This window comes from Anomalospiza imberbis, chromosome Z (assembly GCF_031753505.1).
Source record: "Anomalospiza imberbis isolate Cuckoo-Finch-1a 21T00152 chromosome Z, ASM3175350v1, whole genome shotgun sequence".
NCBI lineage: Eukaryota > Metazoa > Chordata > Aves > Passeriformes > Viduidae > Anomalospiza > Anomalospiza imberbis.
Window position 1 is genome coordinate 7,421,638 of NC_089721.1, and position 15,549 is coordinate 7,437,186.

General features: G+C 44.6%; 2 protein-coding genes across 3 annotated transcripts in view; one reads left to right on the top strand and one right to left on the bottom strand.

The window, feature by feature from the left end:
• Positions 1-15,549, top strand: part of LOC137465111 (myogenesis-regulating glycosidase-like) — a 29,564-nt gene that overhangs the window by 5,428 nt on the left and 8,587 nt on the right. The gene's annotated exons all lie outside the window — the stretch shown is intronic.
• Positions 352-13,818, bottom strand: LOC137465112 (uncharacterized). 2 transcript variants are annotated; one of them, XM_068176873.1, is made up of 6 exons: positions 13,401-13,818; positions 5,747-6,211; positions 3,035-3,175; positions 2,578-2,643; positions 1,964-2,054; positions 352-1,629 (listed from the first exon to the last, which is right to left on the bottom strand). In XM_068176873.1, the coding sequence occupies exons 1-6, from the start codon at positions 13,453-13,455 to the stop codon at positions 1,422-1,424; spliced, it is 1,026 nt and encodes a 341-aa protein (XP_068032974.1). In that variant the 5' UTR covers positions 13,456-13,818; the 3' UTR covers positions 352-1,421. The 2 variants fall into 2 exon arrangements, with proteins under 2 accessions (XP_068032974.1, XP_068032973.1); XM_068176872.1 differs by having other exon boundaries at positions 5,747-6,214; positions 13,401-13,815.

Here is a 15,549-nt window from a genome sequence, read left to right on the forward strand (position 1 = left end):
TCCAACCTCTATGATATTTATGCCCTAAACAAATAGGGCTTTCTTTTTTTTTAAGACCAGTTAAGTTTTTGGTTATAATAATATCTCATGACAGTAAACGTTTTACCATTTAAAAAGAAAAATAATTTTAAAAACCCCAAAACAAACAAACAAACAAATAAAAACAGAGATTTGAAATTCCCTGAAGAGACCTTACTTCTGCTGCAGGTTAAATAAAACCAAACCCAAGAGAATTCCAAGCTACACTGAAATAACAGCTTAATTTAGGTCAAGTGAAAGGCGTTGCTCAAGTAAGAGAAGTGAGGATATGGTTTCCCTTGCTCTACTGAACAAATACACTGACACAGCTCATACTTGTAATTTCCTGGTGTTATTGTTTCTTTCTCCACATAACTCTTGACTTATAGCCATGATTACATCATCTCAGAGAGAAAGAATGTACATTCATGAATATTAGGAAAGCTCTAAGACATTGCAGATTTCACTGAGAAAAGGTCAGGATTGAGTGTGACAGTTGCAGGTAATTTTGCTCAAACAAAAAGTGTAAAGGCTGAAAACAATGTGTTACTCCTATCTAAAAGAAAAACAACTGTATTACTGCTCTGGTGGAGCAATGTATCTTTTCATTGACTATTCCATATGATTACAAGAAATCAGAGACTGAAGCTGGAATAAAGTGGCTCTATATGCAATATCCCCAACAAGCATGACCAACATTTCTTGCCAGTCTATATAATAAAAGAGGATGTGTGTTATAATAAGGTTTAGTACATCCTAAATATTTAAAAGTTTTGAGAGACACATGCTCTCTCAGCAGGGCTCTTGCAGTGATGCAGAGAGGACAGTGGAGTGCTACATTTTAAGTTAGAAAAATGACTTGCTGTTACTTAATTGACAACTTAGTGGGGAACAAAAATTTTGGCATATACCTAGAGGAGATTTATAGAAGTCAGTGCTTATTAATTACATTCTCACACTGACAATGTAACTGATTGCCTTCTGTGTCTATTGGCAACTAGTTTTATCTTAAAAAGAAATTAAGGATCATCAGGATTTCTGGTTTTTTACCTTTTGCCTCGTCTTCAAAGATTCACTTTTTCATATGCTCAGTAACTCTAATTTTGATTCAGTGGGCAGTTGGCAGCTGGCAGAAGTCCCAGCTTCACATACAGAAACCTAGGATTTGTTATGGGTTAAAGCAGCTCTGAAATTGCTAAGCAGCATGTGCTATACAAACCAAACAATCTACTCTGCTTCAACCTTGTCCTGTGCAAGGAAATTGTACTCAAGTGTTTTAAAAAAAAACTCCAAACCGTGCTTCCTGTCAAAACAGCAAAGGTAGGGAGGAGATCACCTGTGGTGGCGGTCTTCCTGGTGGGAACAGTGACACAGGATGGAACAAAAGCTCTGTCATTTTGGAGCTAGTCCACTTGGTAATTGATGTTATCAAAAAGAGGAGTGACAGTCCCGTCTTTCCACTCGATGAGGATCTCTCCACGCCTCAGGGAAGGGGAGCGGGACGGTGGAAGGTACGGCTGGGGGCCTCTTCGCAAGGGGGTCGGCTCCCGTAAATCAACTCTGCTGCTGTTGGCTGGAGAGCTCTTCAGAGCAGAGAGGATTTTCTTCTTCCTAAGGGAAGAGAGTAGAGAGTAACTGCACCTGCCTGTCACTTGGTTACTTCTCCACATCAGCAACTGCAATGCCACTTCCTTAAGTGATGGCACAAGATGTGTAGGGGAGGAGGACCAACATTTGAGTGGGTCAGTGGGTGGATAAACTGGGTGGCAGAGAAGAGAAATCCCAAAGGGTGACACATTGGTGACCAGACCTATCTGCTGAGAGCCAGCGACATTGGGTGTGCAATGCGGAGGGGTGCCAAGACTAAGACTTTTGTTTTGAGATGCTGGAGTTTTTCTTTAAGATGCTGTTCATGGCAAAGCCAATGAACCTGACTCTCACTTACTTGTTGTAGTGAACATTGAGTGTCAGTATTATTAATCCCAGTATGAATGCCAAGGGGCTGAGGACCAGCATGGCTGTCTTCCAGTTCGTGCCTGAAAGGGTAACAGAGAAAGCATCACGTGTTTGCTGTACATATCCCTGTTCTTATGCAATAGCCACAATTGCCACAAAAAATCACTTGTAATGTCCCTGAAAAATGCCAGATAACAGGAAAAGTGCTCTGTCTACAAGATCAATATCTTACAGCTGCTTTTACACTGCACAGCATCCTTCTATTGAAAGTGGCTACAAAAGTTTTTATTTCTTGCTACGAAGACAATGATACCTCATGCTCTCCAGTCTGCATCTTTCTGATACAAAATAAGAAGGGCTGGGGGAAAGCAGTAGTGCTAGCAGCTGTCTGATTTTCATGTTTTTACTATTTTTTTTTATCGCAGGCCTGTGGAGATTTAAAAAGAATCTTTCTGACAGGTAATTTGCTGCCCTCGTTCCCTATTAAGCATCCTCAGCAGTACCCCAGGGAAATGTATCTCTGTTACAATGGGAAGGACCGGGGCACTGATGAACCTTCATCTACCTGGTCCCTTCCTCCTCTGGAGGACTACCTGGACCTACCTGCAAGCCTGGCCCCAGTGTTTTTCCCCCGATTTCCATGTTTCTTGGAGTGGTTGTGGGATGGATCTAGTGGAAGAAGCAGAAAGACTGATTAGCAGCTTCCAGGTGGACCAAGGGTCCAGATTCCTCATGAGTCTTCACTTTAACTACAAATCCCTTTTGTATGGGACCCAAAAAGGAAAAGGAAATTTTATTGTCATTTGGTGTTCACCAGCCACAGATAATTTTTGCTTCTAAAACAGTTGGTGGCTAAACCTCCAGGTTAAGCCTGTATCACTGAAGTGCTTGCCAAGGGAAACTCCTCAGCCTGTTGGGGGAAGGCACGCAGTGGTACACATGGAAGTTCTTCAAAAATCCTCAGGTACTCTTCCACCACTGAAAATAGCTGAGTAACCTCGAAGTGCTGCCCACACTTTTTTCCGGCTGTTCTTACTTACGCATTCAGAAAAGAGCTCACCCTCGTTTGCTGGAAAATGTGTCTGTTTGGTCTTGGCAGGAGACACTGTGCTGTTGAACTTGTTAGGCAGAGGGGGGTCAGTCAAGCTCACAGAAGACTCTCTGTCCACAGCATCAATCTTTGGTGAATCAATGGTTTTAGCTTGGAAGGAAATAAAGCAAAGATCTGTGTGATTATCATTTACTTTTTGTACAGGAACCTGGATATGCCCATTGCCCAGCAAGGAAAGGGAACCCAGCCCTGCTGGTTTGGTTCTCTGGCCTGCTGGGTGAGAAGGATGTGGTGCTGTAGCAATCACGTCCTCCTGTGCATCAGGGGCTTTCAGCTGTCACAGATTTTAAAGGTGAAATGAACCTCTCAAGAGGTTCTCAAGCAGAGCTTGTTTTCTGGTGGCCGATGTAGTCATGGGTTTTAAAAGTATGAGTGCAGCACCCACTGTTAAAGGATGATGTGTGAGGAAGAGGCAAGAGGAAGAATCACAGCTATTAACAACACTGCAGATATAAAAATGGGATCCAAAGGGTGGTAAGTAGGCGATTGCTAGGCTCAATACCTTCCTTTGCCCTCCAGTGCTGCTGCAGAGTAGGGTGTGTGGGGAAACAACTGCTGCTAGTGGGGAGGTTGTGGGAAGTTTGGTGTCAGCAGTTCAGCTCTCTGCTGCAATGATGCACATGCCGAGACCAAGAAAACTGTGTCTTTGGGGCTCCCTGCTGCCTATCCAAACCCCATCCCATCCTGTGGCATGAGCACCCACACCACAGCTACACAGGTGTAATTTATTGAGCAGATAACCCGCCGAAGCGTAAGTCATCTGTTGATGGTCAGCTGGAAGTTAGATAAGAAATGCCTGAACAAATACATTGGACTTTGATGTTGTTACTAAGTAGTCAGAGGTTCCCTCCAGTAGACTGAACCATGAGATTGATAGGAAAATTATGACTTTGCATGAGACACACCAAGTGGCACAGCCTGATTCAAAAGCTGCTCTATGTTTACCTTCTCGGCCTTATCTGGGGATCCTGGCTCCAAGGCAGCCTTGGGCTGCCAGGAGCTTTGCCCTGGGGAATGAAAATGCTCTTTTCACATGCCTTTTTCCTGTATCTTAAATGTTCCACGCATTTCCTAGCCTATATTTAACTAGCCTATTATGGTATCTAATTTGTGTGTTCCATATTTAACTTAATGTTAAACAAACACTAACACTTGTAACTATTGTGGTAAGTACATGTTGACCTTCTAGTTGTCTAATTAAAAATCCTTGAGGGGAAAAAGGCCACCTTCTCCACAGGACAGCCAAAGCAGCTGATGTATCTCATTTTATTTCAAATTATATACAGTGTTTCTGTGTCAAAAGGTTATACTTATAATCCACTGCTTATGCCAACCAGATACATCACATTTTCACTTTACTCATTCCTGCAGAGCTCAAAATCTCATTGGGTCCATCAGCCTTAAGGTAAGGAATAGCCTCCTGTCATGAAAATAATTTTCCCTGAGGAATGTTGGGAACTTCACCACCTACAGAGTGGACAAACACATAAAAACCATTACAAACACCAGCTCTTTTTGGGTCTCTGGAGTAGAAAAAAGGAGAGGAGGGGAGGAGGAGAGGAGGAATTGAATGTGATTTTCAGGTCTCAGTTCGGCACACAACTTTACAAGAAAAGTAGCAAAAACCACCTTTATTAGCTAAAAGGTCTTAAATGAAAGTGGGAAACAGACTGGACCATGAACTATCAGTGGTCAGCAGTGGGCTTTGCTGGGCATGCAACAAATGATCACAGACACATCTTGGTAAAATGACCATGCCTGGTGTTTGGTAGCCTTATGTCAAACTCCTAAAATTGTGACAAGGCCAGGGCTTTTGCCCTTTCTGTGTCCAGTCTAAGACAAAGGGCAGTGAATACTGATGAAAGCAGTTTCAATTCTCTTCAGCAAAGGCCAAGGCCATAAATGGTTAATATAAACCACATTTTTAATAATTTTTGATGTCATCTTCTGGGATTTCCTGATGCAAAGGGAGGGCAACACTTAAGCTACCTCCCACTACCTGCTGTGTTCACCTGTGTCTTTATGGCTACACTGGGCACCAGCAGTAAGGTTCACTGAGGATAATGAGAACATGGAATGAAAGTTAGAACTAGGTTTCATTGGTGAGGGGTGCACTGTTGGGGTCTCACAGAAGAGAAATTTAATTTCTGAAGCAATAACTGAACTGAAACTGAAGCAATAATTTCTGATACAGCCTCTTCTCAATAATTTGTGCAAGTTTAAAAGAGGTTTTCAGCTGCCTCCAGTTGTTGTCTTACCAAAAAGACATGACAAAGTACCAAAAGCTCTTTCAAAGTCTAAAGATTCTGACTTTGGGAGACTTTCTTGGGTATTTTGTGCTTGGGAGGCTCATTTCCACTATTCTTAACTGTGGGCACTAATTCAGAAATATTTTACCAAAATATTTGCCTGTCCTCAGAAATGCAGCTGGGTTTTGGAGACCTGATCATGTAAGGTTTTGCATGCTTCTGGAAAACACTGAACAGCCACTACTGGAAACTAGTGGTACCAGGTAGTGGGGTTGAGCTGGAGCCATTTGGCGTTTCTCCAGGTGGGGCCGAAGTGAACATGAGTTGGAATGACAGGTGCAAGCCTGGTGTTAGATGGCTTGGATGACATGAAAGTTAGATGTTATCCGACACTAAATCTACCTCATCTTACTTTCATAGATCCACACACGTGTGTCTAGAGCTTGTTGTGTTGGTTTGCTGGGCCTCTGAGCTGCTGTCCGGGCAGCAGCACAGATGGTTTCATCTGCCAGCGTCTTCCACCTGCTGAACTTGTCCTTCTCCCTGGAGACGAAGACCTTGTGGCCTCCCTCCTTGGTGCCAAGGTGGAAGCCCAAGCTCTGCAGAGTCAAGTGTCCCTTCTTGCTGCAGGACCATGCCTGATGTTCCCAGTCTCCACAGGGCTCCAGCTTGACCAGAGCGTACTGGTGCGTCCTGTGGGCCGACAGGCAGCGCTTCGTGTGCAGGCTGATGATGGTGCCCATGTCGGGGTCCCAGCCCCATCGCTGTTGCTGGGAGTGCTCCTTGCAGCTGGCCAGGCTGATGCTGTTGGTCTCGTGGGAGGCACGCATGCACTTTTCCAGCCGGGTGTTCCTTATGAGGAAGCCTTGTCCCTCTGCTACTGCGGTACAATCAGAGCACGGTTTAGTACTGTGCACATCTGAGGCAAACACATCTCTTTGTAAATACCCTGGGGGAGGTAAGATGTAACCCACCAGTCCTTTCCTGGATGGGCATGCCTGGATAAACAGTTCCCACAGCTTCCTAATTTCCTGGAATGACATTTCTTTGAAAAAAAGGACAGTGCAAATAACCATGAGCAATGCTAGAGGAAAATAGCAGTTATGTAACTAATGAGGAAAAACATCCTTCCAACTTGAATGATTATATCAAATATCTGCCTATACACACACACACACACACACACACACACACACACATATATATGTATTTAATTCAGTACTTCAATTGTTTTAACTATGTAGCCATCCTTCCCTCCCTTCAAATGAATTAGATAGTTTGAGGGATCTTTTGCCCCTGTCCAGGTCAAATCTTTCTTATAAAAGAGCAGTGGACATCCCCCTCATGCTGTTCATCTGGGGCCAACTAGGCCACCTTGGGCTACACTTTCTATTAAGTGGCTTCTGGAGGTATTAAAGCAGTGCAGGGATAAAACCATATCCCACCAGAAGTGTGTAAGTACTTGGCTGAGGCAGCTCATGTAAGTATTGAAATTACCTTGGATTTAGCACACCCGACATTGATGTGTCTCCCTAGGCTGTGCACCTTAGGAACAAAAGTACCACTTTTAAAAATCCTTTTGTAAGAGGGAGGCATTGTAGCTGTCCCATAACAAACACACAATTTGAAGCGATTTCTGTAATTGCTTGCTGCTTTTAAGAGCAACAGGTCCCAACATCTCAGATGATTTACATTATAATATCACATTAGCTGAAGGACTGCTACTGTTTTCGGTGTAACTTCATCAGGTGTGGCCTGTGAATATCCTGGGCAAAATGTTAAGTGCTAAACCATCCAGCACTGTTGCAGGTGAACTTTCTGCTGTGTATTTTATGCCTAAGATAGATGGATAGAAATAGAAGTTTCAAATTTCTGAACATTCTGAGAAATCTTTTAATAACAACACATTGCAACTCCCAGTTTTTACAGTGATGTTTTTTCTCTTTTCCCCAGGAGACAGAATTATAAAAGCCTCATCAGCATATAGCACTTAGCGTAAAGAGTAAGAGGACACTGAAAAGTGATGTTAGGCAAGAACACTGATTTTTATCTAAACTATTTCTGCAGTTTCCCCTCCCAAATTAAAAAAAAAAAAAAAAAAAAAAAGCCAACAAAACACAACAAACCAAAACAATACTAAGCCAATACAAGTATTTGGCTCAGTACCTGAAAAGATTAGTGACAGTATAAATAGAAGCTGGTACACAATAACAACGGTATAGACAATAGTTTAAAGGAGCTGTCATATTTTTCTCAGGAAATTCTAGGGTTCTGCTAGATTAATAATGCCTTGGGGCTGTTAAATAAGAAACAGCTCAGGGCTTTCTGCTCATGAATGCCTGAGGAGAAGAGCCAGAAACCACAGTGCTTCCCCACCAACTTTGAGATTGTCTGATCAATGTGTCTGCACTGGGATATTGACTTGCATGGACTTGTGATAGCCACCAATCCAGACAATTCCTGCCGAGCCAATGTGTCTAAATGGAAATTATTTTTCGGTGCAATCTGTGGGCAACTTGTGAGTTCTGTTCTCTTTAACCCTTACTGAGGGCTGGGTGGAGGTAAGATATTTAATGCATTTTGGACATGAGTTTCTGCCAGCCTCTAAAGGCAGAAGAAATGTCTCATAAGTAATTTCCCATAAACTTTAGAAAATTGAAGTGGATTAATACAATCCCCCCCAGCCCCACCCCAGCATCGCCATTTTTCCCTAGGATGTGGAATTCGGGATTCTCACATCTTTGCTTCAGTTTAACTGTGAGAAACCCATTTCCAAAGTAATAATTTGAGACATGCATTACAATGTAACAGGGGAATATGACAACTGTGCTGGATCAGATAAAACATCTGCTAAGCCCAGGATCCTGTCTGCAGCGCTGGGCCATTAACATCTGCTAATAGAGGAATAGATTCTTATCCTCTATTACCCTGCAAGAGAGGGTAAGAATCAGACAAGTAAATAGCTCACTCAAAACAACAAGATACCAGTGCCTCCTTCCAAAAATTACAGAATCACAGATTTGTTGGGGTTGGAAGGGACCACAGTCCAATCCAGCCAACAGAGGATCACCTGGAGCAAGTGACACAGGAGCACGTCCACGTGGGGATTGAACATTTCCAGAGAGGGAGATTCCACAACCTCTCTGGGCAGCCATTCCAGCGCTCTGTATGAACCAACTCAGAGAGTATCACTGGGTATTCATGGGTAAAATGGTTTTGCCCATTATTTTTCAGCTCTGAAGTTCAAAGAAAAATATCATTTTGTTGCTCCATCAGTATCAGAGCTCTTCCTGCAGCTTCACAAAGTCAACTTAAGTTTTGATTATTCCTAATTACTTTGTGACATCCTCAAGCTTAATTACTTCAATATTCATCCCTTCTGATCTTTCTGAGCACCTTCTGATACTATCACTGCTGTGATCGTTGTCAACTTAATCCACGTCTTTGTTCCAGCCTGTGGGCTAGGTCTGTCTCCTACTCCATGAGAATGGAGTTTCTTAAGGGCCTTGGTGGAAGATTCTTATCAAAAGCCTTTTGCAAACACTGGCACAAGACCCTGATCTGCTTAGCACATTTATGTTCTTACTGATACCATCATGGATGTCAGGCATTCCCATTACAAAAGCTGCACTGACTTTTCTCACGTTTATCTGTCTGTAAATACTCTTCTTTGCTTCCACTGACTTGTCTGATGCTGAAGTGGAGCCTAAGGACCTGTGTCTCCCTAGGCTGTGCAGGGATCCATCTTAAGAGGGGCATTATTGCTGTAATGCAGTCCTTTGGTGTCGAGGTTGCTTTGAATAAGAATTTAATACACTCGTTAGAAATGTTTTAAATGTCATCTTTAGTTTCCTGTAACTCAAAAGACATTTGGACTGGTCCTTTGCCACATATTATTTATCCTTTTTTTCCCCTCCTTAAAATTCTTCTGTTGCCAATTCTATTTGATAACATTTCAAACTGCGGAGAGAGACTGCCACAACCTCCCTGACCATGTCTGAAGGGAGCACTACAGCCAGCAATCCATTCAGCCTTTCTACACTGCCCTACTTTTGGTTGCCCTTCTTGCATTTGTGCCAGTTATTTACTGACCTCCTGATCCCCACCAAGTTCCTGCTTCAGATAATGTTTGAAAATTTCTGCTGGCAGTTTTTGTATTCTCTCTCTAGGCTGCTCATCCAAGTCTTTTTCTCATATGTTTTATTACAGGTTTTGTTATTAACCATGACACAATCTTTGCTGTATTTTCTTTTCCTTTCTTGGCAATGACTCTCCATTTTAAAGTTTTGGGTATTTTCATTACACTTTGAAGAGTGCTGCTGTTTGACCCAGCAAGAGATACATGTTTTGCTCTCTGTGGAGTCCCTGATGTTTTATGTTCCCCTCTAAACAATCACTGTGTTTGGTACCTGCACAGTAGCAGCAAACATTGCAGTTACATGTGACTGCCAGCAGCCATTGCCCCACACAGTCATTGGGGGTAGACCCACAACTAAACCTGGAGGATGTTTACTTTGAAACACACATCAGGCACCGAGAATCTTTACTCAGGAGATAAAATGACATCCCAAGTCCCGCTGCTCAGTGGTCCTACAAATAAGGCCATGAGCTCTAACACTTTAAGAATGTTAACCTGGAGCAACCAGAGCATCCAGTGTACTCCCTGAGGATGGGACTCAGCGTCTCTGGAAAATGCCAGCCTTACCCACAGAGTCCAAGTAGATGCCTGCTTTGGGCTGCTCATACTTGAACACTTTGGCCTCTTCATATTTTTAGGAACAAAATAAACAATTTCTAGCAAGGCTGTTGATGCCAGCTCATTTGTCCTATGATACTGACACTCTGTCTGGTTACAAGATAGAAAAGCAAGCAAATACAGGCCCCAGCTTTTCTGCAGCATGACCACCCTTGGGACATGCTGTTCCATGTAGGATTAGGGGCAAAATCCATGCAATGTTCCTAATTAAGGTAATGCCACTGAGAAAGCCTTGGTTACCAGTAATCCCAGTGTGACTGGGAAAGTTTCTGCTGTTTCTAAGCATTTTCTGTGATGTCTTGATCAAAGACATTTGCAAATTGTTTGGGGTGGCTTGGCCCATATTTTTTCCCAACCACTGCTGCTTTCTCAAGAATATCATGATTTTGTTTGACCACTTTATATCTTTCCACATTACTGCAAGGTCCACTTTTGACCAAGTAGCTCAGTGAAGGCCTCCAAGGGAGCAGAGCAGCCACAGGAAAAGAAGGAAGGTTTTGACATGGAAAAAAAAAATCTATAAATTACGGGAAGCAGGGGAGCTTGGTGAAGTCACCATAAGCTGATGCAAGTGAGGAAAACCAGTCCCTGGGGTGGGCATATGATGGGTGTCTACAAAATCCAGAGAGGTCTGGAGGAGATGGAGAGGGGCTGACTGGTCAAGGACTCATCCTGGATGGGACAAGGGGTGCCAAGAAAAGGCTCGCAGTGTGCAGGAAATGGTTCTGCACCCAGGCACTGTGTATTACTGCTGGGGAGAACCTGCACAAACCAAGGGAGAAGGTCTGGTAGCTACTGAAGAGTTAAATGCATCACAGACAGGAAATCCCCCAAGTGAAAAATAGCTGGAGGCTGTAAAAGTTGATGGGGAAGCAGAAGTATTGTACAAGATTGGCCTTCCTCCCTCTTCAGTGCAAGATGCTCAGGGCTGCCTTTTGAGGTCATGGTGTCAGGAGTCAGGGCAACACTACCATGGGCTTGAGGGGTAGGAGAGTGGCTCCCAAGATATGGGATCAGGCCAAGATGCCAAACACAGCCACCACAGCCTCACACCCTGTGCATAGGAGTCCAAAGTCAGTGTTAAATACAGTTTCATTTCAGCAATTTTCTTTCTGTACATGTAGGCACAGATCATGCTGGTGCCTGACTTCCCACTGCCCATTGCACCTCACGGGGTCACCATTAGGTCTGGCTTTTTAACAAAACTTTTTACAGAATCACAGAGTGAACTAGGTTGGAAAAGACCTTTGAGATCATCCAGTCCAACCTGTGACCTAACCTAATGCCTCCTCAACAACTAAACCATGGCACTGAGTGCCACACCCAGTCTTTTTTTAAACATCTCCGGGGATGGTCACTCCACCACTTTCCTGGACAGCCCATTCCATTGCCCAATCACTCTTTCAGTGAAGATTTTTTTTCTGACATCTAACTAATTTTTGCCTCCTCTCTTCTTGCAGGTACTTTCCAAAGAAACAACTGTCAGAACCAGCTTAGGAAATTCCAGGATTTCCAGTTTTCAGCAGGAGACCAACCCCTCAGAGGTTTGTTGAGAGCAAGCATTTCTGTTCTGCCAGCAGCCTTAAAACTCAGCAGCCCCAGGCAGGAGGGGATGGGGAAAAGCTGCTACAGGGCGAGATCAGCCGCAAGCATGAACATGTTTGTGCTCTGTGCTTTGAGCTTCTTTGGTCATTGCCAGGCATTGGGAAGATTAATTCCTTTCTGCAAAACAGTGGTGGTTTTATTGTTTTATTACTGGTCTGGCTGAAATGCAATGGCTGATCATGTTTGCACCAAAAGCATTACACTAGAAAGGAAATGAAATGCCCTGTGATCCTCCATACTTTACTAATAAAACCATGTGGATTGCGTTGTATGGCAGCAGTAAAAAATCACTTTATTCTAACACCAGAAAAGATCCTACCTTAGAGGCAGAGGAAGAGCAACACCCTGAAGGCTGCTCTGCTCTCTTTGCATGCCATCATGGTGCCATCTCCAAGTCCTAACCAAATTTCCTCTAACTTTTAAAAGATGCATGTTCATCATCACCCCTTACCACTACAGGGACATAGCCTCAGCCTGGGGCTTTACCAAGTGAGAGATTCAATTCACTTTAGTTGGCAACTTTTGATGTGCAGAAAACAGCAGTAGATGGAGCAGAAGTCAAACCTGTAGGAGCACAAACCCCTCCTGTTACCCAGCTACAGTGTAAATTGAGGGGTAACTTCTCAAAACTTCCCAGGGAACACTGGCTTCTGCAGCAAGGAATGGAAAGTAGCTGTTCAGAGGTGCCAGTCTGAGGTTTGTCTTCAAGGAATAAACATCCCAGCTGGGCAGCCCAAATAGCTGTGGTCCTCTGGTTGAGGGATTTTGAACAGCTCTGAGCATGTAACCTGTGGAACTGCAGGGCTGTTCTCCTTGCTGCTTAAGGGACTGAAGGAGCCTTGGAAAACTTCAGTGATTTATATCAATGAGTCACCTTCTACCTGACATCTCAGTCACAGCAGCAAAATAAAAAGGCTTATTAGCTCAAGGACTTTTCCCATTTTTAAAGAAAATTGATTCTTCCTGATGTCCATTATGGGATTGTTGAGACCATGGTAGCACCACTCCTGGGAAACTGTTCCTGGGTAGCACTGCTCCAGATCTCTGGGATGATGCTCAGTAGGGACTTCTGCTTCTTGCATCTATCCATGCACGTCAAAAACAGGGCTGCTTGGATTCAAAATACCCCTGTGCATGGGCAGGATACAGGACTGGAGCAACCTCAGAAAGCAGCTGATTGTCAACATGAGCTGCTACCAAGTTTGCTCCATGGAGGTCAGCAGGGCAGTCTCTGCAGCTTCCCAGCACATCCCACTCCCAGCTGACCACCACAGAAGCAAGACTAATACTTCTACATTCCCCGTGCTGCTAGAATGCTCTGAGCTCACTCACTTCTGCTGGGAAGGAGCAGCTGGGACCAGGAGGAACATTAGTGCTTAGGAGGTTTATTCATCCCCTGAGAAGGTTTATTCATCCACTACTCATAGCAGCTTAAAAGCACTTTATAAAAGCTGCCGGCATGATGCCACAGTGTCCCTGGCCCAACCATCCCAGCACCTTGCCAGCCTGTCCCTCACTCTTCTGTACCCCTGTGTTTAATCCCATTTTAAATGCTGCCCTGAAATGTGCCTGTCAGCACTTGTTTTACAGCTGGTGAGTTCTTGAGCTTTGCAGCCCAAGCAGCAGTTCAGCAGGAAAGCAGGTTAAAACCCAAGAGGCAGTTCTCTTCCCACTTTACAGCTACCCCAAAGGAGGAGAAACTTACCCTCAAGCCAAGGAAGGAGGCAAATGCAGCCCAAGCTCAGCCTGAAAAGCTCCATGATCTGCCAGCACAGCAGGGGACAAGGAGCCCCCAAAGCCTCTCGCCCACGAGGAGTGCCAGGCAGCTCACTTTTACCCCCTTCTCTGTCATTCACCGCAGAAAAACCCTGCTGGGAAGAGAAAAACTCTTTTGTCTCAGCAGTGGAGGCTTGGCAGCTGGCTTATCAGCAAAGGATCAGCTTGGAGACACAGTCCCGCTCAGCAGTTGTCCCTTAGGAGAAATCATATGACGAGCCAGGACGGGGGGATGCTGGACCGAGATGCTCGTGGCCGCCGGGCTCGGCTGCTTAGCAGCAGTGACTGCTCCCAGCAATGACAGACGCATGCTAAGCAGGCTGGCCCGCTGCCTTTGCCAGGGCTGGGAGCAGAGGGAGATGCAGGGCTGGCCTGGCAAAAAAAAGCAAAGTTCAGCAGGAGCGCTCGGAGGGGCATGGGATGTGTCTGCTGAAACCCTGCACTTGGCCATGCTGTCACAGGGTCGTTTTCCCTTTAAAAAGAATTATTCCTGCCAACAGGATTTTAGGCAGCGTTATAGCTCATGGCAGAGATAAAGCCTCACAAACGAGCTGTGGCTGTCCTAGAGCTGGAGAGTGATGGAAGAGGGAGTTGAGCTCCTGGATGGGGGAGCAGGCTCCTGCTGTGGGTTTACCCTTATCATCATCCTGAGGGTTGCTTGGGTTGAATTTGGCTTTTCATGCATCACTTTGGGCTCTGCATGGGGAGGAAACCTCACATCCCTCCCAAAGGAAAAGCAGCAAAGGCTGACAGGTGAACAGCAGCAGGGCAAATGAGAGTTACCATTTTGCTAGCAAGATGTTCAGCCACATCCTCTCTGCTCTCGTCTGTCTCATATGCTTGCTGAGGTCATTCTCACTTTAATAAACCATTAAGCCTCTTGCACAAAAACACTTAAAAAAATGGTGGCTTTACTTTCACTTTTGGGGTCCAGTCCTGAACTGCACCAATGTCACAACTCCCAGCTCTGCCCATGAGACCAGGAGTCAGCTGGAGGGCTGGGAGTTGCCTCCTTTAGTGGCCAAGCTGACAAATAAAAATGGTGCAGTACTGGGATCCATGCAAGGGCATGGTCTCAGGTCACGGCTCTGCAATGGTGAGGTTCCCCCTTTGTGCAGCCCTGGGATGGTGGCTCCCAGCTTTCCCACTATCAGAGGGGTAACCTGGCTTCAAACAAGATGTGGATATAGTAAAGGATATTCTACAACCAAACAAAGGGGAAGGCTGGGGTAAATTCTTGCCCTGCTGAGGTTGGTCTTGTCTGACTGTAGCACTGTGCATAAGAAAAGTACCAGCTGGTTTCTTTGTGATTACCGTGGGGTTTTTCCCCCATGGAAACAGGTCAAATTGTGGTAAATTACGGGCATTTTTAATTAAAAAAAAAAAAAATGCAGATGCTAAATTCTCTGCTACTTGACTGGGACTGAAAATGCAAACACTCTTCACTGAATCTCCTTGCGACCACACTGAGGAGAGCCCACACCAGAAACCAATGCCATATTTAAGCCCTGGAGAAAACTGATCAGTCTAAAAGCAACCTGTCAGCACAGACCAGAAAATAATCAGTTGAACATTAGACACTGAGATTTTTAGGGTTTCAGGACACCACTTTGGCCTGATTCCTTATATGTACAAGAAAGTACTTGCATATAAAATTCCTCTGTAGCCTTAGAGCCCATTCTTCCCCACTACATTGGCTTTCTTAGGGAATGGTGTAGCCTCATGCATACAGAGGCTTTCTTCAATTTGTTTTCACAGCTTTTCCTGGGATGTCCCTAGGAGAGAGCAAGCTGTTTTCCAGCTGTGGCCTCTCCCATGTGGAGCAGGAGAGTCCTGTAATTGCTGACCCTTGGTCATGTAATTTCCACATCAGTTAGTCCTTGACAGCCCAAGTCCCATGGAGCAGCCTTGTTTCTTGTCTCCATCATCAGTTTGATGGGTGCATTGCTTTTTCTCATCATGTTGCAGCTCATGGTGAATTTCATCAGAGTGAAGTAATGATCAAGTGAAACTTCATCTCCAGATTGTGGTGCTGGCCACCACACCTTCACACACAGGGGTCACTCACTACACACCAA